Source organism: Uloborus diversus, chromosome 6, assembly GCF_026930045.1.
Source record: "Uloborus diversus isolate 005 chromosome 6, Udiv.v.3.1, whole genome shotgun sequence".
Classification (NCBI taxonomy): Eukaryota; Metazoa; Arthropoda; class Arachnida; order Araneae; family Uloboridae; genus Uloborus; species Uloborus diversus.
In genome coordinates, this window is record NC_072736.1 from 78,636,807 (window position 1) to 78,660,834 (window position 24,028).

The window sequence follows — 24,028 nt, forward strand, 5'->3', positions numbered from 1 at the left end:
AAAATTTGCATACCTATTTCTAGATTCCTACATCTTAAAAACATCGTGTCAAGTATTGTTGGTTCATGCAAGTTACGCACATCTGTAAATATGTTTAATAGCATTTTCAAGGTACAAAAACAGAAAATTGTTCCAGGGATAACCCCAGACACCATTTTATTGGGGAAAATTTCATGCCTCCTAGACTCCTCCCCCCCCCCCCCGTTAAGTCAGGCCCCCTCAATAATTTTTGAAAGTCGGCGCTCCTGTCTTGAATGAAATTTTGCCGTAAGTTTCCCTTTGTTTTATTCTGTTTTAATTCTCCCAGACGTTCATTTTGAAGTGTTTTCAATAATGCAGTGGGCGAAAAAGAATGAAAATATACTATTGTGTGTGATGCACATGAAAATATACTACTGTGTTTAGAAGATTGGTAATAATGTTGAAACCAAGACCTACGGGGGACTGATCCCCAGAGCTCAGGGCTGGATCTATGGGGGCCTTGCCCCGGTTTGCTTTTTGGGGCGGCAAGGCCATCCCACTTCTGCATTTTTTTTTGCCCCGGTTCAAAAAATTCGAAGACCCAGCACTGCCGGAACTCCCCTTTGCGGTGTCGCTGATCATATTAAAAAAAGTCGACTAAAAGTACAAGCCTGTAAAACTAGAAACACACATATTCTACACTAAGTCTTTTCCAAAATCTATTACTATATTCCTAACTGCTGCCACTAATATACATCCAATGAAGGGCTAATGCACAACATTTAATTCAATGTACAGATTCAAAATGTTACATGACGGTTTTTCTAACGGAAGGATCGAAACAAACGTTGACGACAGCGACGTCAAACCTGACGACAATCGGTGCGAACCGCATCTCGAGGTCCAGACCCTAAACATTAAAGGGCTCACCACACGCACATGAGTACACAGAGTCACGTGCTCCACATCACAACACAGGGCCCTAACAGGTTAACGTCCTGAATAACGTAAGTAGGTAGCCGTGTAAACAACCGGTACCTATATATCTACGCACGCATCGTACTACTAACTCGGAATAAAGGCGGGGGGCAAGAAAAAATGGAAGCAAAAGAAAAAAAAGCGAAAGAAACCAGAACAAGGAGCCAAGAAAGAGGGAAAAGGTAAGGCAGAAGGGGGCTGCTCATCCACTTTCCCACGGTCGGCCGCGCGAACGGGGAGGGGCCCAGTCGGCCTTGAGGTACCAGGTGGTCAAAGTCATCCTAAGTTCCCACGCTCGCATCACCCAGAGACGGAGAAGTTTTATTTCGGGCTCCAGAGTTTTCTTCACTTTTTCTTGAGGGAGAATTTCTCCTCTTTTATAAAGTTTCTTTTTCCTCTGCGCACCCCCTTTTTTTTTTCTCTTTTCCTCCGAGATAGGATGTCGCCTCCCTCCCGCCAAAACTTTAACCCGCGGACGGGGTTTTCGAGTGATGTAGCAAGGTATAAATATTTGGTGCCATCTACGATTACGAGGCAGGTGCACCAGATGAGAGGCATTAAGAGATGATCGGTGCACAAACGAAGTGATTTTAAGGGGTTACTTTACCTCAAAAATGATCAAACGATCAAAAAATAGTTTATTGCATACTTCAAAACTAAAAATTATTTCAAACACTGGGAAAAACTTTCATGGCTTTAGTTCAAATATTTAAAATGTTATGAGTGGTTTTAAGTCATGCTCGCTATGTCTATGCGAAAGAAAAACTTGAAATTGCTTTTTCTCGAAGATAGTTTTTTTGCGATTTCATGTCATTAGAATCCCTAAGGATTTTTTTTTCTATTAAAGATACAGCTTTAAAGCTGAGAGATTAAAGATACAGCTAAAGTAATACTAGGATAATATATTTAACAAAACTGCATTGGATGAGCATTTTATAAAAAAAACTTAAAATGTTTAGAGTATGTTATACCTATAAAAACAATTTCTTTTTTCAAAAAGATTACGATTTTTAATATCATTAATCACAGAAAGTTTTCTAATAAATATATAAGCAAATGAATGCACAGATTTTTAGCGATGAATATTGTGATAGTTTAGCAAAAAACTTTTTTTTTAAAAAGTTCAAAAATGAAAAAGCCTTAGGAATTTAAAAAATTATAAATTTTCCTAATTGTTTTGAATTTTTAAATAAGTGGCCAATTTTTTATACATTTCAAAGTAAATAATTGATTGCGAAAGTGATTGAAGTAAGTGTGCATGTTAAGGTTTCAAAGAAAAACAAAAAATTTTTAACTAAAAAAAATGTCTTGAAGGTACTGTGACCCCTCAAAGAGAACTGTGACGATGTGTCGAATGGAAGATGGAAACTTAAATTAAAATCGAGCGATTAAGAGGCGATCGGCATCGCGCGGAACGCAAATGGGCGATTCAAAAAAGAACTGGGTCACTATTCCGAACATTCCACGAAATTAAACGGAAATTGGAATCAAAATCATAAATTTTTCCTGTGATTATGGTTGGTTAAGAGAAGATCAATATCAATGGTATGTACGCAAACGAAGTGATTTTAAAAAGAATGGTGTTGACGTGACGAATCTTAAACCGGAAACGTAAGCTTAAATTAAAATCACGAAAAATTTCAGTTTCGTTTCGCTAACCAGCCCGAAGAAGTCTTTGAGTGACAAAACTAGGACATTTTACATACAGAAGAAAAAATAATCTACATTATTATTAGTATAGAATTTAATTATATTTATGATAAAATTAATGTAGAAAAAAGCTTCGAATTTAATCAGTTTAATCAATCAATTTTGCCCGAAAATTGATTAAAATCATCTGTTTAGCTTATGCATCTGTGTCAGTAAGGTGAAGATAAAAAAATTACTTTGATGTCGATTACTTATCGTTCTTCACTTTTATTAATTGAATACTGATAAATATAGATGGAGTCAAAACAAAGGCAGTTTTCGAAAAATAAATGAACCAAAATGGCATTTTTTATTCAACCGCATTAAAAAATAATTAAAGATATTAAACTCTCTGATTGGTACATTTTTAACGAAGTCTCATTAAAATAGACATATGTTTTTCATAAAAAAATAAAATACATATAATGTACTAAATTTACCCAGATTACGCTAGAAAATACAAAGTACGATAAATCTCAAGACAAGGTTCAAGGCAAAGTTTTATTTCGAATCCTTAAGACTGTCCCATTTTATGAAAAAAACTTCCTTTACCCAATAGATGGCGCAAAATGTTGCACCCTGGTTGTGACGAAAGCATCATGCTCGTTGTACGTTTTAGCCGCAAACTAGTTTTACAACTGACAGGATTTACGCGACATCCAGAAAAGGGGACAAACCGGAATTTGTGTGGAGGAGATATTGTTCTTCAGAGGAGTCAGTGGAGGAATGTCTTTCATTGTTCGAAACACACCCCTCAAGTGCCTTCAGGCATTGACAGCGCGAAGGAATTGGAAAAGCAAACAAAACCGCTGCAGAGAAATGAGATGAGAGCATTTTTGCTTCGATTTGAAGTTTAGATCAGAAATGATTTCGTTATACTAAGGGTTCATCTTTTTAACCGCGGAAACTTCGGTAAATTTATCGCAACATATTTTAGAAATGTCTTCTTTTTGGCTATTAAATCTACTAATAAAAGTTGTCAATCTAATGTATTTTTTTTTTTTTTTAAATATTAATCTTTAGAAGCTTTGTTTCCTTCATGCTGCATTTATAGAAATTGCTAAATAGTAATAGAAAAGACTGGAAAGTTTGTTAAATCAGACTTGGACAGTTTAAAAGAAAATTGTGTTTGAAAGGTCACATTTTTTTAATCTTTACGAGGAATTTTACCTTTTGTTCATGACAAAGGTCCACAAAAATTACCATGGAATTACAGAGAAAACTTGGTGGTACGAATCTTTTAAAATTTTGAAGAAGAAAACAGTTTTTTACGGCATTTAACAGGGCCCAGTCGTGCAAAGAGGGGGAGGAACAGCCCCCCCCCCCCCCGAGATCGATCTTAGTTTTCGCCTAACTTGGAAATAGTCGGGGGGCTACGGGGGAAGAAACTGCAAATTGTGATAAAATTATGAAACTCGGCATGCTTGTAGACATTGTATAAACAAAAATTTTACAAAGGGGAGGCATTCCAAAATCCCCCCCCCCGGCTGCCATTTCTGGTCCAGAACCAAAAACGGCGATTCTTTTTAAATTTTCGTTATTATAATTTTTTTAATCATTGGTTGTGTCATTCCATGGATGTTTATTACATTTTTTATTATTTAAAACTCCAAAAAAATCTAATTTCAGAAATAACTTCACAAAAAATGGTTTTTTAAAAATAAAATCAATATTTTTAAATTATGAGTTCTCTGAAGTGAATTTTTCCCCCATAACAGAATTACAGGTTTCTGAGTTTGAAGATACATTACATTTGTGTTATATCAAAGTAGGATTCCAGTTATCCAAACTCTAATTGCCCGAACTGTCCAATTATCCGGTCATGATGCCCCTCGTTTTAAATGACTGAGCACGCATAATTGAAACTATTTGAGAAGGGTATAATAGAATAAGGACTTGAAGAAAAAAGAGAGAAAAAAAATTAATTTTCAGACAACATAATTCTAATAGAAAGAAATTTAAAGTTAATTTTAAATTTCTGTTCATTATTATTATCGCTATTGTTGCTGTTTTTAATTCTCCGTCACCCAATTGATCATCAGTAAGCTTTTTCTCATTTTATAATTAAAAAAAACAAAAACATATATATATATATATATAAACAAATTCAAGTTTTGGAGCACCGTATCAAAGCTGGTGCTTTTAAAATTAAAGTTTATTAGATCATAGATTTCAACTAACTTTAGTATCGTTACTGAAACTTTGAAGGAGTTGATTTTGTGTGTGTGTTATATACAAATGTACGTGTACAATATACGAATTTTGTATTAACTTATCCAATTATTTAAGACATTTTTAAACACCCTTTAAACTGTTCCAGACCATTTCTTAACAATATATTACCGTTTCTTGCATAAACAGCTGAATTTTTACCGTATTTTAAAAAAAACAGCAGTATTCAAACGATGCACAATATCAATTATCAATGGGAGAGAGAGACATGAAAAAAAAAAAAAAACAGTACGGTACATATAGAGTATGCAGTAGTAATAGTACTATACAGTATTGCTGTGCTATCTTCGATCAGTGGCGGATTTACATTCTTTTCAAGGGGGTGGCGGTTGAAAAACGTGGAAGCCATATTTCTCCCCTCAACCCACTATGTAGGGGGGAGGGAATCAATTGCCCACTTTTAGCCTGTATTTTAAATTTTAATCACCCCCTATCGCCCCTCACAAACTTATCGCTCCCCTCAAGAGTTAAATCTCCCTTTTGGTGGCTATCACCCCCAGGTTTAGAAACCACTGTTCTAAATCATAGCAAAATGTATCATCACACCAGTATAGTGTAGTCCATGGAAGAAAAAGGTTGGAAGATACATATAGAAATATAAAAATTATTAATGTTCAAAAAAGAGGGGAGGGGCGAGCTTCGGTTTCAAATTAAAAAGTGGGTAATGCTGTCCATCTTCGACTACACTGTCTCAACTTAATTTAAAGCAAATTTGTGGAATGTACTTGATTGAAATTAATAGCAAAAGCTAGTAATTCCTTTAATTCTATATTATTGGTTTTCGAAAATGACAGTTACGGAGGGGGCGGTCGTCTCCACCACCCCCCTGGTAAATCCGCCACTGCCTTCGAACCATTTTTTAGAGTTTCAAGCGTTCAAGAATTCCTTATCTTGTCACAAATTTTCACTTTTTCTTTCTATCTTCACAAACATAGCATGAAACAGCGTGCTTTGGTGCAGAATATTTCATCACCTTTCATATTTAGAATTTAAAATATTAAAAGAAAATTGTGGAGTTGTTATTTATACACACTAACAAAGCAATGTTTTGACTAGCGCTGGGTGGGAACTAGAGCAGTTAGTGATGCTAAAAGGATGAAAGTATATTCACGAAACTAATATTTAATAGTAAATAGCGAAGCCGTCATTTTGCGCCACGATTCCTTCCCAAAAGTTTTCGTGTTGTGGGTGAGAAATTTGCGTTAGCTCTAACATTCGTTACTCGAGAAAAACTCGCGTTATAGGCATTTGGCGTAAGTTGAATCGCTTTGGAGCGGAAGCCGACTGTATATGAGAGTTATAAATGTTCAATTTTGATTGGGGAAAATGTAAATTTATCATACATTTCACGACAGTATATTTTTGAGTATTATAGTTTAAAGTTGGTTGTATTCAAAACGTTGATCAGAATAAAACATGCGTCTTGTTTTGCCACAATGACTTGAGCAGAAAACGGACAACCAAGTTAGAAAAGTTACTTATTGGATTTAGTTCAAGCACTTCTCTGCTTCCCAAACGTGATGAAATTTTAACTAAATACTGATTTTTTTTCCTTTTGTTTTAGCAAGATTAGTGAACTCCCCCCCCCCCCACTTCGATGATGAGTAGTCATTTGATTGTCATCATTTTTATTTGGAGGAGAATGGAATATATACTATGACTACGAGCATTCTTCGGAAGGGCTAGAGAGGTGAAAACCAGGAAAATATGTAGCAAAAAGAGAGATCCAATGGGGTATTCCCCCAAAAATATTTTAAAAATCAATAAAACGATCTATCCTTCCCGGATTTCGTTTCAAAGTTTATTTCAGGTCCGTCATTTGAGAAATCAGGGTGAGGAGGGGCCATTGGAACCCCCTGGATTTTAGAAATATTTTTAAAAAAAGTAGTCTTTTTGTTCGTATTTTTTGTTTGTTCCTTTAAATATTAGGCAAATGTTTGGATAGGTAGCCTCTCCCCCGGAATTTTTCCGGAATTGAAGTTACCAAAACGCATTTTAATCAAGTTTTAGTGATTGGGGGGGGGGGGAGAAATGATTGGGGGTAATATGAAGGAAACTTTGGAAATTTAAGTTTCAGAAATAGAATAGTAGATTATCTTTGATGGCAAGGCGAAACGATCGGAGACCCTCACCCGGAATTTTTTTTAAATTTAAATCCTGAAAAGGAATGTTTGTACGGTCTTTAATTATGCAAAAGGAATAGAAGGCACTCCTGTGAAATATTTCCGAAATTGAAAGCTTAAAAATTCATTTCTTTGCTATTTTTAGGGAATGGGATAGGGTTCTAGGAACTTCTCGAAATATTTCCAAAATTAAGTCCTGAAAACGCAATTACATGACATCTTTCAGGATGAGGGTTGGGGTTAAGAGACTGTCTCACAAAAAAATTCGGTATTGAAGTTCCAAAAACGAACTTTCAGACAATTTTAGATAATGTTATAGTGAGGTTTTTTTCGACTCTTTCGCGGCAATTTGTAGGGATGCAAGTCCGTAAACCAAAATGTAATAATGCTGAGGGATCATCAGGCTCTTTAAATTCGCCACTACGCTCAAGTATTGATGCTTCTCTAAAATGATTTTTTTCCTCTACATATTTTAGTTTTTAAACTGTTTAATGATATGTTTTTGAATGTGTTCTCTTATAAGAAATTCTTCGCGACTCCCTTGGAAGTCACAACATGCTGGTTGGGAACCGCTGATCTGGAGCATTAGTAATTAACCAAGCTAGTCAATTAATGGTTAAAATATTTTTTTTCTCAATAAAAGTTGTACTATACACATTCATATCTTTAGCATAAAAATGTTTGTAATTACTTTGGTATAAAGAAAAAAGCTTTAAAACTAGCATTTAACTATGTCATTACTACAAGTAGATCGTGTTTGTTAATTACTGGCGTTGAAGGCATTTTAGATCAATGCATGTAATCGACCAACCTTCAATAACAAACAGCATAAATGGATAGTTATTAAATGCATTTTTTTTCCTTCACTGAGAATAAGCATTGATCAGCATATCTCAGTAAATGAACCTGTAAAATTAAATTTAACCTAGAAAAAGTTGATTCAACATTTTATCTGATAACAATTTGCACCAGTAAGAAAAGTGACTTCCTTGAAAACTTCTAGATGTCTCTGTAAGTATATCGTACGTAACCTTCATAATGGTCAAATCAAAACCTTTGTTACAACTTAGTTCAACTTACTGGCTGATGGTCAGTAACTCGCGGATCACACTATAATACTTCCTGTGCAATTTAAATAAACGCTTATCAATATCATGTTTACTTAATCTGTTACTTTTCCAAGTCTAAAACTTTAAAGTATAAAATTGAGATGAAGATTTACTTAATCCATTTGCACAAATTTGACATTTTTATGCTTGTATTTGCAATTTATTCCCAGAATTTTAAGCTTTGTCTTAAAATTTTGATACATTCAAATATAAAAACCATTAAACGTTACATAATATACGAAGTACCTACTTTCTAAAAAAGTTTCGTGTCTACAAGGTAATGATTTGAGCCTATTACGCGTACGCACACAATATGTAAAAATCTTTACTTTTCAAGTTCAATTTTTTTTTTTTTTTTTGAAAGTTCATATATTATCATACATAATACTTTGCTCTTTGTTATAAAGGGCAAATATATGCACAAAGATGTCACACCTGCGCAAATGGATTGAGCAAGGTTTTTTTAATTAAATAAGAACTATTTTCAGATCATCTTTGTCCTTCGTTAACATTAGAAAATATTAATTACTTCTTGAAAAATAGTTAAAATCGTTGTTGAAATAAAATATCACGAAATTTTAATGATCTCTGTTGCGTCAATTTAGAAAGATATTCATTGCGGATTAGGAAAGATTGTGTGGCGAGCACTCGTAGGCCAACCCTCCAATTCTAGTTCACCCACCTGTTTCTAATAACACGGAAAATACACACGGGGACGTCCTCCACCCACCTGTTTCTAATAACACGGAAAATACACACGGGGACGTCCTCCCTCCCCCCTTTCTCTTTCCTTGACTACAATCACTGCCGCCTCGAGCCCAAGCTACAAGCACTGACATCCGATACCACTGGCCATCACTTCGGGCACACGCATGGAAAGCCTCACTTTTTCGCAAAAATCTAGTTCATCTGCAAAACTGACTGATGGCGATATTTGTCCGGCGGGATCTCCACGCGATCACGAACAATTGGTTTTAGAGAAAAAAAAATCTAGACTGATTTATGAAGAATATGAAGGAATGAAACTTGTTACAGAAAGTTTATGGTCCATATGGAATCATTTATTAGCATAAAAATGAGAAAAAAGCCGAGCTATTAATAAAATAGACCTTAATTTCACGTATCCTTACTTATTCGAGTTTTTGACGCCATCTATTGGCACTTTAGGCAACTATAAGATTAGTGGACAGAATCGAGTAAGTTTCAGAACACGTGAGCATTGAAAATTTTTTTAATGATATTTACAAAATATTTCAATTGCAATGCGTCTACATTGTTTCTATGGTTCAGAGAAAAAAATCTCGAATCTCTGTGTTTAGATGATTTTTCATGAATGTGTTTAAGAGAAATATTTCATATTTGACAAAAAGTACTTTTTAATATCATTTTGTGATAAATGTAGGTAACTCAGCAGCAATTTACTTCATGCACGTATTTTTTTACACATTCATCTGATATAGTAAAAAGTTTCATTGCAATCCGGCGATTAGATTTTTTTTGTCGCTGTTCCCAAAGAGTCAAGTTTAGCATGTTTTTCTACCGGAACAGCCTTAAACCTTTGGGCATAAGCTTTGCAGTAGATGATGAAAGTTAATGGCATTTAAAAAAAAAAAAAGAAAGAAAGAAAGAAAAAAAAAAAAAAGATTCTGATGTCGTAAATAACATTTAAAAACAAAAAAAAATTATAAATTCTTTGGGTTCGAATATTTATTTTTTAAAATGTGAGTTAGGGAACGTCCCGTAACGTCCCTTAAAGAATTAACATCAAACTTAGTTTCGTAACAATTTTCCCCCTTTCCACTTAGTCTCCCCCCCCTCCCTTTTTTAAACTAGTTATGTAGCTTGCAAAATACTATGGCTAAATGCGTTAGAAAATGAATTACTGGGATTAAAATGATGAAATAACGGGACAAGGGTTTAAATATAACTCATACACTTGGAAATCGCTCATAAGCAATTAAAAGGCTAATCGGGAAACAAACAATACAATTTAGGGGGGCCTTGGTAAGACCATAGACTAATAAGAATTTATTAGTCTATGGGTGGGCCTCGTAGGATAATATGGTTTGCTTCAAAGAGGAATGTTGACAGAAATGAGGAATGGTATATTTTTAGTCTAAGAGTGATAACTAATAAGAATGCGTAGTTAATTATTCTTTAACAAAATTCAATACACCAAAAATATTGATAAATTATGCGATTAAGAATATTAATTAAAAGTAATAATAAAACTAAAATTAAAAAAAAATGTAATTGAGCGCACGATTTACTATTAAAAAAAATTAGCATTCATTTCCGCTTCAAATTGAATAGAGGAAAAAACATATTCCTAATTTAAATTGATCATGGGAAGGCTTTCCACGTCCAACTAGTCAATGTGAATGCACTGAAAGTAATATATTTCAAAATACACTCTTTTCGGCGAAGTTTTTTTTTTTTTTTTTTTTTGACATCCTTCCAAGCCTGACTAGTCCAAGTATACATTTCATGTTGCTTGCGCAATTCATTACAAGAGTTAATCACCAAAACTGAATAAACACTTATAGATATATATATAGATATATATATATATATATTCTTACCTTTTCTGGCGGTAGGATGCCAGGCTTCAACAATCAAAGTAAATTGCCCCTGCAACACAAATAAATGGAATAAGTGTCAGCAATACAAACATTACAGAAAAAAGTTCATAAATTGGCCACAAAAATAATTGCATCCATTAGTTTTGCGCAAAAATACTCTCCAAAACAAACAAAAAGAAAAGAAATGACGCACCAAGCAGTAGTCAGAATGAAACTAAATTTTACATATGCGAAAATAACACTGATATGAGAAAGTGATAACGAAATAAATGCATAATAATTATTTATTACAGGAAAAATCTCAAATGAAATAGCAGATTCTAGTACGATGTTGGGCCACTTCTAGAATGAATGCAAGAGGAGATACTGTCTAGGATTGAGGCTAAAAAGTATCGTACAATGTCCTACGTGATCAGGGGCGGATCCAGACTATGGATTTGGGAGGGGAACTTTTTTAGCAGTTTATGTTTATGGGGGAAGAGGGGTATGAAATTACTCATTAAAAAAATAACCGTAGAAACTGAGTTTTACAACTTATCCTCTGAATCTTAACGCTTCTTATATAAAACATTTTTACTTTATAAATTTTGCAAGTATAATTTTCAGAAAATATTTTTAAAAAAACTTATTTTTATTGTTAAACTTATATATTTTTTTAATCCTAAAATTTTCGCCGATAAAGGGGGTCCGGGGGTTCTCCCCGGAAAAATTTTGAAATTATAACCCTAAGAACGCAGTTTTAGACGGCATCTAATGATGTTACGGGGAGGAAAAGTTCGAGGGGCTTTTTGCGGAAATTTTTAGAAACTAAAGTTTTAAAAACGCGATTATAGCTGATATTTGTTGACGGTAAGGTAAAAGACGGGACTTTTGGGGGCTGCCCCAGATCGATTTTTTTTTTTGTAAAATAGATCGAAATTGATCACCCCCACCGCCCAATTTTTCAAAATTGAAGTTCCTAAAACGCAGGTACAGACTAACTTTGATGATGTTACGAGCAGTGGGGTTCTGGGGCTCTTACCAAAAAATGTTTCGAAATTGAAGTCCTAGGAAACGAAGTTTTTAAGCGATATTCATTGACGAAGGATTCAAATGCTCTCCCCCTTAAAATTTTTCGAAATTGTAATTTTTTCATTTTTAGATTTCTTACGAGAGCATTCGGGCCCCTGTCCAGAAATTTTTCGTAATTGATGTCATAAAAACGTGACTGCAGACTATATTTGGTAACATTAGGGTTTCGGCAATTTTTCAAATTTGAAGCTTCAAAAAAGCAATATTAAACGATTCTCGATGTCTTTAGAATGCGAGGTGTTAGGTGGTTATCCCCTGGAATTTTTTCGGAATTCAAGCCCCGAAAACGAGATTTGAGACACTATTTAAAGGTTTCGGCGGGGAAAAGGGGGCTTCTCAATTATGAAGACTTTCTTATCTTTAGACCGAGTAGGAAAAAGAAAAAAAATGGTGGGGATGTAATTAACTGATCAATAAACCACCATGATTGAATTTTTTTTCCAAGTTTCTTTTCAAAAGAAGTTTAGATTTTTTCGCGACATTCTTTTTTTCCACTCATTAAAAAAAAACTTCGCTTTTCCGAGGTCCGTTCTATTTTTCTCTAATTGTAAGAAATACTTTTGAGAAACATTCTAATCAGCATTCTGGGGTGGTCTCTCACCCCCCTCTGGTTGCACTACTGAATTGTAGAAGTTTTAAATTTTTTTGATAAACTCAACACCAAATGAATACAAAAGATAGTTTAAGCAGGTTTGTGTTCAAAAAGACTTATTTTGAAAGATTACTGGAAAACAGATGCAAAAAGCAAGTACGAAAATTTGGAAGGCTAGAAATAGCCCTAAAGTGGATAAATTGAAGTACTACTCGGAAGCTGTACTGTGCCATATCGATGAGCTTTTTAGTACGACGAAAAATATTTTCTCAGTCCCCGAACTCAAATTTTTATGTGAACTTCTCATAGTCTTATAACCCCTATGACGGAAGCATTTAATTTTTATATTTCTCTATAACTGTATTTACATTCCTGCATGGCCGGAACTTCGATTTTTCAGAACCGAAGCAAAATCCAAATCCTGCCACCCTTTACCCACCTTCGTTGAAATTTTATATTGAGGTTCAACGAGAAAACAACAGAAATAGAGTAAATTTGCATCTTCCTAGAAGTTGCCTCCCGGCAACTGGGGGGGGGGGGGAATGGCAAAGGGTATCGACTATGTAAAAAAGGTAAGCCAAGGGCTTGCTGCTGCCTAGATCCGGCAGTGCGATTCCTGTATTCACACAAGTAGGCACGAATTCATTTATTAAGCAATTCCTGTTTTTCTGTATCAAAGCATGTATCAAATACTGAAAACAAAGTGTGTCAACAATGGAATGTTCTCGCTTTAGTTTAGTGTCAACTCCAACACAATGTCTTTTTTTTTATTAAAAAAAATGTGCATTCGTTTTTTAATCTAATTTTGTTGCATTATAATAGGGGACTAGTTGGTACAGTTATCACTTATTAAATGTTTCTCCTAGGATGAATTCCCTCCAAGCTATCAGAATACTCCCAAACAGAAAAAATTAATCTTTAAAATGTCAACTACTGGTGGTTTTACGTTACCTTGTTTTCTGAACAGTTTTTGGTTTATTTGGAATTTTGTGTTTTGGAAAAGGACATTTCCCAGTTCCCCTCTTTGGATCCGCTTTTGCAATTCCCTCTTAGCTTTTCCTTGCGCTTTTCTTCAAGTTCAAGTTCTATAAAACAGAAGAATTTTGCTGCACTCTGTTGTGAAAATGTTTAGGTACACGTGAGATTTTGGGAGGAGGGGGACATTCCCCTATGGATCCGCCATCCGCTTACTGCCTATCGTTTTTCCTGGAGCCTATTTTCAAGTTCAAGTTCTATAAAACAATATCTTCCTATTCTCTGTTGTAAAACCTTTTAGGTACACATGATATGTTGGGGGAGGGGAACATTCCTCCAGTTCCCCTCCGTGGATCCACTTCTGCTTTTTTCTAATCGCTTTTCCTGGAGCTTTTCTTTAAGTTCTATAAAATAGAAGATTTTTCCTGCACTCTTGTGAAAATTTTTAGGTATATATGGGATTTAGGGGGGGGGGGTGCATTCCCTCAGTTCCTCTCCGTGGATCTCCTTCTGCTGTTGTCTAATTGCTTTTCCTAATACCTTAGTTCACGTTCTAAAAAATTTAACAAAATTTCGTACTCCTGTTTTCTGAACTGTTTTAGGCACACTTAAGATTTCCTTTTGAGGGGGGGGGGGAACATTCCCACAGTTCTCCTATTTGAATCTGCTTTTGCAATTCTCTCCTCGCTTTTTTCTGACGCTCTTTTTGAAGTTCAAGTTTTAAAAAACGAAAGAATTGTGCTGTATTCTGTTCTGAAAATTTTTAGATACACTTGGGATTTTGGAGGGGGAACGTTCCCCCAGTTCCCCTCCCGTGGATCCGCGCCTGTACGTGATACAGGGCCAAATTAAGATACTGGGAAGCCCTTAGCCAAACAGTTTTTTGGGGCCCCTCTGCAGTCAAACTGTACAATTTTAGCCATTGGCTAAAACAGTTTTAGCAATTTGGGGGCCCTAAGCCACGGCCTAGTTGACCTATTCAATAATCAGTCCCTGGAGTCATCTTGTTCCACATTTACTGCAAAGGCGCCACTAATTTGTTCAAACAGGTTCTCCGTTCAACTTACCGTCCAAAGCGAGCCCGGATATGCTCGATCTAGGACAAATCAGGGGATTAAGCTAGACAGATAAGGTGATGATGTGGAAGAGGAAGTTCTCTGACACCCTTACTGTGTGCGACCGAGCATTATCCTGTAATCCCAGTAGAACTCCTACTATCGGAATCAATTGAGATGGGACACATCCGGAGAATAAAAAATTTGGATAATTGGATTTTTAGCCGAAAATATGGGTCTATTTTGTTTCATTACTGCATTGTGATGAAAAAGAAATTCTTTTTTCGAAGAAAAGGAGTCTTTAATTAACTAAATGAAAGGGTCGCCGCCAATAATAAAATTTCACTGAGAGACGGTAGCTCATCATATCAGTAATGTGCGAGCTGAGCTCACACCAGTTTCGCAGAGAGAAGGACAATAGCGCACGTAGACAGAATCATTATTTGCGAATCGCAGCATGTTTCCGTCTTATTATTTTTTTCTGAAATTAATAAAGCAGTTCGGATAGTGAGAGATTCGGATAATTGGAGTTATACTGTACATAAGAAATAATTTCTTCCACTTACCGGCCAGGTGAACTTGAGATCGAAAGACATGTTGTGCTGCTGAGAGAGTTGGGAGGTTTCGTTGAGGACGGGAGTCGAGAATTCGTAGAAAGTGCAAGCGCTATCGGGTTCAACAGTGGCTTGATAGTGCTTAACGCAGACGCGCAGGTAGACGGGGCAGGTGCCCTGGCAGCGAGTAGAGAAAGGGCCCTCAGACCGGCCACTGCAACAGCCGCCCAGGTAGTCTCGGCCCCCGCGGTTCTCGAAAGACACTAGATCCAGCTCGAAAATGCCCGAAGATTCCACCTGCAAAAAGAAATATCATCTTTGTCATTGCGAAATAACAACACATATAATGCATTCCACATTTTTATCCTACAACTTGATTTTTTCCCCCTCCACTTACAATTGCACCCTTTCCAAACTTTTTACTATTGAGGCACCAAGCACGAGGCTTTCGAACAGAAATCCAGAAACTAGAGCTAAGTCAATAGATAGTTCAGCTGAGATCTATTTTATAGAGCTTCCAAGTGAACGGAAATAAATCGAATTGAAAGAAGCGAGATGGGCTGTCCATAAATGTCATACCTTTTCAACAAATTTAAACCCTCCTTTCTCCTCGCCCCCTGTGTCACAGTCCTCCTTACCCCTCTCCTTGTCGCAGGTTACGCTGTTTTTCTTATAAGCAAATTGTTATACAAAATATGCAATGCCACAGTTGTAACTCCCTCTCTGCCCCTTGTCACAATTTCGCGAACTCTCCCCTTCAAAGCGTCGCATCATTTGTGGACGACTCCTCAGGACCTTGGTTAGTTGACACATTTAAAGTTGAGAGCTCAGGAGGACTGTTCCAAAGGCAACTTTTTAAAGTCTGCTTAATACAACGAAATAATGATTCCCCCCCCCCTTTCTTTTTTCCCCCAGTATTTCCGTAACAGGAAACTGTTTGCAATTTAATATTTGATTATCTGTGCTTTTTCAGTTCTCATTTAAGTCCTTCCTTTTTTTTAGGAGGGTGTAATGTAGTTGAAAATTAGTCGTCAAAAACAAACCTCACTGAAAAACTTGATTCCTAGGCATAATATTTGTGGCGTATCACTGTGCAATAAAGGAATTCAGAAAGAACGTGATTTTTATGATTCTATCTTTCCAGAAGTTCAAGCTCCATTATTTAATAGCCCTAACTGTGACAAAATTTTAAGGAGGGGGGTGGCGGCTCAGATATTTTCTCTATGGTTCAGCAGGATATTTTCCTCATAGAAACTGATTTCAGTACAGATTTTAGTTATTGAAATTTGACATTTTTAATAAGTTATTCATTAATGGCTGAAAAAGGAATGTTCTTAAGATTTTTGCAAAGAAAAGAGTACTAAAAGCAAGGAGGTTCTAATTCCTAAAGGAGGGCTTGAGCCTCCACTTGCGCCCCCCCCCCCCCCCCATTGAGCACCCATGATCATAACTACAATAAACACTAAAACTCATTTCAACGACCAAGAAGATTTGTTTACTTTGGTATCAGCACTCACTTACAACGGCTATTATAATACAATTTTGTGGCAAAAATATCATCTAATAATGAATCCGACATAGCGTTTTATGATCAAATTCGGTTTCCAATAAGTACGGCTAAGGTTTCGAAATTAGGACAAAAAAGTGAGGCGTCATTGGCACTAGCCTATTTTTATAGTTGCCAAACGCCTTGGTTAGGCGTAATTTTCAAATAATTCAAATATCTGAAGGAAAGCTTTGAACTTTCGACTGTTACGATAATCATGCTCTTGTGAAAAAGTTTCTTTTGATTTGAACCAAGAAAAAATATATTGATTTTTGTAATCGCAGCCTCACTTAATAAAAAATTACGACTTGGCATAAAATTAAGATCGCCAAATTAATTTTTTTAATGAAAAGATAGGCGTCTAAAATGACGCCTGGATATGTAATCATAGTCGTTAAACTAAAATTTTTAATTGCTAAATACGACTATCTAGAGCCAGATTAAGGGATGTGCACATGGGGCACCGTCCCAGGGCACCAACATTTGGAGGCAACAAATCTGTAAATAAAGTTTTAATTAGACTCATTTCATATCTCACTATAGCAAGCTGTAAATGCTAAATCAAGAAAAAACATTCTCCTTAAAAATGTAATTTCTTTTGCAAATTCCAAAACCACTCCAAAAGTAGTCTATATTTACACTATTCAGTTTATATCATACACAATTTTGATATTTATGACTTACTGCAACCTGCAAAGCTTGACGACAACTTATATTATAATGTTTAATAATTATCGTATATGTACTATATCGTCTCTATAGTGTAATATAACATATCGCCAGATTTAGAATTACTGTGTTAGCACCTTTAATGCGCAAGTATCAAAATATTTCACGAAATAGAATAAGCTGGGGGGGGGGGGGCATCAAATAATTTGGGCCCAGGGATTTCAAAAATCATAATCGACCCCTGCGACTAACGATAGCTTATTACGATCTCTAGGTTTCCAGCGCATTTCGTAAGAAAATACATAGATGAATTATTCGTGGTTGCAACAAAAAGGTCACTTAATCGTCCATTTGTCAGGTCATTTGGAAATTTCGAGGCGATCTCTTTTTTTACACTAAATAAATTGAATCTTGAAATAGTTTGACTGCTGCTCATGGAGGATTAGCAGAAGCAAAACTGAGCTGGAGGGTGTCGGCTGGGGGCGGACCACACCGTTATTTTCGCAGCAGGATCTAAGGAAGGGAGTAGCCACTGTTTTATTATTATACACTAGAAATCGCGGGAGGTGAAAGGAATGAACTTGTAAGTAACTTCCCGTAGCTTTTGGCGAAATAGGGAGTGATTGATAAAGGACAAATCACTCACGGGTTTCGTCAATTAAATTCTTTCGCGCTTCCGCGGTTAGTTTTAAAAGTTCTTTATGGTTGAAACTCTGATTTGAAATTTCCGTAAAATCGTCTTTCTAATATTTTAAATAACAAAATAAAACTTAATTGTCTAATCATGCTCGATCACCAGAGGTAGGGAAACTTTCTTTTTTGGAAAAAGAATAATGTAACACAGAAAAGATTATTAATATTAAAGAGCATGAAATTAACCACTTCGACTTTCGAGTAATAAATTAAACTTTACTACACTTTGAGAAATACAGTAAACTGACTGTCTACAAATGATGTCACGTATTGGGGGGGAGGGGAGGAGGTTCATGAAATTGTGAGTTAGTGACAAGGGGGAGGGATTAAGAAGAAGCGTGGCATAACGCATTTGTTTAAGGATATGGTATGAAAAAAATGTGACACTCTGTGACAAAAGGGGTTGGGGTTAAAAAAGGTGGGGAAAAGTGTGGCATCATTTATGGACAGCCCCAAAGTAAAATAAGCTGATTCCTGATAAAACTAATTTCGAGATTTCACAGAAAAAAAAAGTATTTTCCAAAAACAGATAAGTTATAATTATTGCCGAACTTAATTTAATTTACAAAAGTTACTTTCCCACACAAAGCAAGAGGAAGATGTGGATTTTTAATCCTAACTTTCTCTGAAGGTTTTTTCGTAACGTAAGTGATAAGGTGTGGGGGATATAACCCGATCATTATGTTTCTTGTGCACTCCACAAAATTTAAAAAATGAGAGTAGAAAAATTACTAATGATTTTGGTATTACAGTAGACTCAAGATTAAATGGGATGGTAGGGAAATGCTTCGGTCCGCATAATCCAATTTATGCAAATTTTGATTAAAAGATGTTTGAAAAATGCTATAAAAAGCATTGTGCATCAAGACATTGATCAATACAAAAGGAGAATTAAACAAAGAAAGTAAAGTGCAAAGTTTCAATGAATTTACTATCGCACAAAGTTCATTTCCTTTAAAAAAAATATTAACGTAATTAGTTATTATAACTATTAAGAACGATTATTTATGGCAACCCTTTTAAACAACGTGTTTTCATGTTTTCAGCCAATAACGTTTTGTTTCGCATAAAATATGAAGGTTAATACTGGCAACTCCGATGAAAACACTGATTTAATACTTTTAACTTCTTTAAAAGCATTTTTTTTTAAAAATATATTGCACATAGATAAAGAGCGGGACTCATGTGAAATCAGCCTCTATCGAGTAAGAAAAGAAAAAAAAGGAAATAAGAACTACAGAAATTAAAAGAATAACTATAGACTATATGGCGCATTCAGTGAGAAATGGATGGACAAAAAAAAAAAAAAGAATCGATACGAAATTTTAGTTTCGAAACTTCTTTTAAAAAATCCTAATTAAAGAGGATCAAAACAAAATTAAACCCTCTGAAGGATCGACAATGAAATAAAGCTGTTAAAAACGATCAAAAATGAGCTAGTTGATACAATTGTCGATTAAAACGAAATTCATTTCTAAAAAAACGGTCAATACTATGAGACATCAAAATGAAACTACAACAGGAAAAAGGTGCTTAAAAAACTAAATAATGATATACAAGTACAACGAAACAAACTATGGACAATATGCACGGACCATTCATCTCTTTGACAACGAATGTAGTTCAAAAGCTAATTAAAATGGAGAAAACAAAATAACTGCGTCTAAGAAACGGAATATCTCACGAAACGCCGTGAATTACTGCGAGAAGTCAGTGACCCTTAAAGTAGAGATTGAACAATGACCAATAAACAACTGGCAAAATGAGTCGAACTAAGAGACACTACATCACGGAAGATGCATTTAAGATCAGCTTGTAAAGATGACTTGTAACATATTTTAGTGATGTTGAACAGAGGTTCGACTGGAAAACAATTAGCTAGTGTTTTCTGTTTTCGGCAGTTTATGTAAGATTCATCGAACAATTAGTTTCCCGAATACATTTTCATGAAACAAATTGGATGATTTTATTCTTCATGTGCATAGTTAATGTATTGTATACCATCATTGAGGTTTATAGGACGTTTATTAAAACAAACTATAGGTTCGATGATATGCCGATCACAAGATCCATATTAGATAGGGTTGTCAGATCAGTAAATGAACAATTAAGTAGTTTCAATTACAGAAACTCATCACTAAAAACTGTAGCCATGGGTGCATGACAGTGAAAATATTTTTATATATAAATGTAGTTTTTTCAAAAAAAGAAAAAAAACGAACAAACTTGTACTCTTTTTATGGTTTTCTGCTCCAGCCCAGTGGACGTATAAATAATAGCAAAAAAAAATTTTAAAAAAAAATCCAGTCAATGAAATTTTCTCTACTTTGCCCCACTCTTTGCGGATACCTTTTCGTTTTACAGGCCATACTTTCGTTTGAAAACATAGGTTCAATTAGGCTCCTTCAGATTTTGTACTTATTTCACATTCGTCATTTATTTTGTAGTGTCTATAAATGTACTCTCTTTTTTATTCTTTTCTCTGCTTTCTGGTTTACGCGTTTTCTCTTCACTTTTAAACATGTTGTAATCTTTAACAGATTCTTTTCCTTTCTCCCCCCCCCCCTTTTTTTCTTTTTGCAATTGAGTAGAAAGAAGTTATTGCTGTTAATTCATCTAAGAAATTTTTTTTTTTTTTTTAAATCGTTGTTTGAAAAAAAGAAAAAAAAATCCGTACTGTTCATTCACTGGTTAGATAACTCTACACTAAATGTTAATCCTGTTATGCAATACAGAACAACAAAAAGTGAGCATAAGATAGTTATCTTAAAATTATAAATAGAGCCCCCCCCCCCCCCCATCTTTTTTTTTTTTTTAATCAAAACAGCCCTTTTTTGCAGGTCACTATTTAGGCTGATCCTGGAAATTAACTCTACTCAATTTGTCTTCCACTGTTAGTCAATTACCAGTTCATAATGTCTTTCCTTTCAGACGTAGAATTTTGAACGCATTCTATTCGTACTTTTTCCCCCAAAAGCAATGTAGATCTTGAAGTAAATCAGTGTATAATAGACAATTTTCTGTCACGTATGTTTTCCACAGCATTTTTTTTTTTTTTTTTTTTTTTTTTTGAGCAATCACGATTGCTTATTGTTCTCACTTGACCGTTTTTGGTGTCCGTGCCTTTTTCAGCTTGGACCAGGCCTGCAGCACCACCGTCCACCGGCGGCGGCGCGGCTGGTCCTGAGCACTGTCCCCCGGAATCCACTTTTGCTGGGCGGTGGCGTCCATGTCCCACACACACGAACGCCTACACACACACACACACGAACGCCTACACACACACACACGAACGCCTACACACACACACACGAACGCCTACACACACACACGAACGCCTACACACACACACGAACGCCTACACACACACACGAACACCTACACGCTCACGCACTTACACAACACTCACTCACACACATGCGCCTACACAAACACACACGCTCGTGATTGCGAAAAACATAATTTGAATTCAAGATGCCAAAAATTCAAATTAATTTTTTTTTTCTTTTTTCAGATATTTTCTTTCAAGTCAATAAAACCAGTGAATGAAATTTATATTCTACCGTACTCACAAAAAAGTAGAGATCGTTAGAGATGAAAATCTTGCCAAGAAGCAGTAAAACCCATACGAAGTAGAGAAAGTTTGTTTCAAACCCTCAAAACAACTGATCAGTCCAATACCCCGTGTATTTGAATTTTATATATTACATAGTTAGTTCACATGGGTTCAAATTTTCGGCGGGATTGCAGGATTACCACAGAAATTTATCAGATCTTTTCCTCGAAAATAGTACGGGAAACTCCCGCCCGCTGTTGATTCGAAACACTTCCGCGAAGTGCAAACATTCGATTTTTTGACTTACCTGTAACGGAAATTAAAAAAAAAAAAAAAAATCGGATAGAAAGTTTGTAAAAAATGTTCTCCACTATATGTTAAAGTGATCTCTAAAATGAAACTTACACTCGTAAAAAGAAAATTTCTACGTTTCAACTCTTGTCCACTTTATTATTCACTATTGAACAGTAACTTCTGCTAACGGCGAACTTGGCAAAGCGTTGATTGTTGAAGACACGCACAGTCAAACAAGAACGATTTTTCACTCTTGCCAATTGCCAACAGCACCCATTAAAGGCTCGTACGTATGACCAAAAATTGCACCCATCAAGAGAGAAATCGAGGTATGAGTCGCAGCGAATACTAAATTTGCAAGTGCACGAAACGATGAGACTAACCAAAACTGCATTGGCCAACGACCATGACAATTACAGCTAATCTCGATCCCATAATCGACCTCTTAACGATGACAATATATCCTCAGCGAGTGAAGTTCAACAAGAGCCAATACCAAAACAAAAACTTAGGAGGAAAAAAACCATGAGAATGTATCCTACTATTCCGAAAAATCTGTCTCCTGCATACCAACAAGACAAGCTGTTACTCCATTGCCATGGGAAGAAAAGATACAAAGCTTCGATAAGAGGACATTGTAAATGACTCAACTTGAAGTGGACGGGGGGAGGTTGGATTTAAGGTCAATCGGAGTCGATTCACTCTGCCTGCCCCTACTTTATTCGCTGCCCTCCCCAATAATTTTCTCTGGGCGTAATTGCCGACACATTATAGCTGGGCTGGGATAAACCTGTTTGGCCATAAGGATGACAAGTGTCGGTTAAGCGGTTTCCATCTCCGATGCTATAATTTCGTGGTCAGGTTTTCAAGGCTTATTAAAGATCTCATAACGCTTGGGAAACAGGTGTAGCAGGAGCGCAACTATGGATGTTGAAAGAGCAAAGAGGATCGATGAAAGTGCGCACTATGTGGGCTAGCTTATCCTGCCTCTTAAAGGTGATTTCGTTGTCAAAATATTGAAATTATGAAAGACTAGAATTAGAAGATAAATAAAACAACTTACACTGATGACAACAGAAAATTATCTACAAGGAAACACAAAATATGATCATATCTGGTAAATTTAAAGTACTATGAGTTCCCGAGCACAGCAAAGAAAGTTACAGGAGTTACTTCCCTGCCCCGAACCTATCGTTTTAAGCAATATTGCAAACAATAATATGCTAGAAAAAATATGTTACTGAGGCTGTTATCTGTTATGCTTCAGTCCAGGAGAAAATCTTACCTTTATGACCCCTTCCCTTTAAGTGAAAATAAATATAGACCTCGAGTTTTATAATAAAAGAACCGAAAAAAAAAGTGACAGATTCAGCATAGAATGAATCAGTTAAGACAGATTTTCCCACACTTTTCGGGCACCCTTTAAAGAATTAAGTTTTTTCGCGGCAGCCTAGTCTATCGCTGCAATGTATGTAGTACATACTGATGGCATGGGGACTTCGCCGCGACACCCACTTTGGGAACTCTTGAGTTAAGACAAATAATTGTTACAGTGAAATCATCTCCGGAATAAACAATTTAGACCGATTATCACAGCTAATGTTTTTGAATAAATTCATTTCGGTAATGTCTCAGGTGGACACGGTTAACTATTTTTTGGCAGTTCAATGCAAAACTTTAAAGTCCCTTTGAAATACTGTATAGAACACGGGGGGAATTTAATACATATAATTGTTTTTAAACACTGAAGACCTGAAGCTGGGGATTCGGGGCAAACTGCTCCAGTTTTCTCCTACTTGCTTCAAAGGACTTGAGTCGGACCAAGTTGCCTGATTTCATCTCAAATTTTCTGTTTCCAGAGAATTATACCATACATACGCAAAATATAAAAACACCTACATTGTTTTTCATCCCACATATTTTTTATTGTTCTCATTAAATTTTAAACCATCGTAAAATATAACGAATAAATACCTTTGTGCAGAAAATTAAAATAATCAATTATCCAACGTATTGAAGCACAAAACGTGCAATAATTTGCATGTTTTGTGCTTCAATACGTTGGATAATTTATTATTTCATCGAAAAATATGTTTGAGGAATCATCTTTCAACGAGTAGTATCAACTCATTCAACTTGCACCGCAAATATATTTATACTTAGCGGCGCAATGGTTTTTTTTTTTCTTTATTTTTCAATGTTTATTTCTATAAATAAATAAATATCAATTAAATAAGGAAAGAACACGACGCAGCGATGCCTGGCCGACAAAACAAAGGATAAGCAAAACCACGTGGTAGTTCTGCCCATTATGCAAAACTCTCTAATGAATATCGCCAGATTAATCTC

General features: G+C 35.6%; 1 protein-coding gene across 1 annotated transcript in view; it reads right to left on the bottom strand.

Moving 5' to 3' along the window:
- Positions 1-24,028, bottom strand: part of LOC129224121 (delta-like protein C) — a 75,825-nt gene that overhangs the window by 27,440 nt on the left and 24,357 nt on the right. Inside the window, exons 2-3 of the mRNA XM_054858531.1 lie at positions 14,934-15,218; positions 10,675-10,723 (exon numbers count right to left, since the gene is read on the bottom strand). Of these exons, the coding sequence (XP_054714506.1) occupies positions 10,675-10,723; positions 14,934-15,218 (334 nt within the window). The remainder of the gene's footprint in view (positions 1-10,674; positions 10,724-14,933; positions 15,219-24,028) is intronic.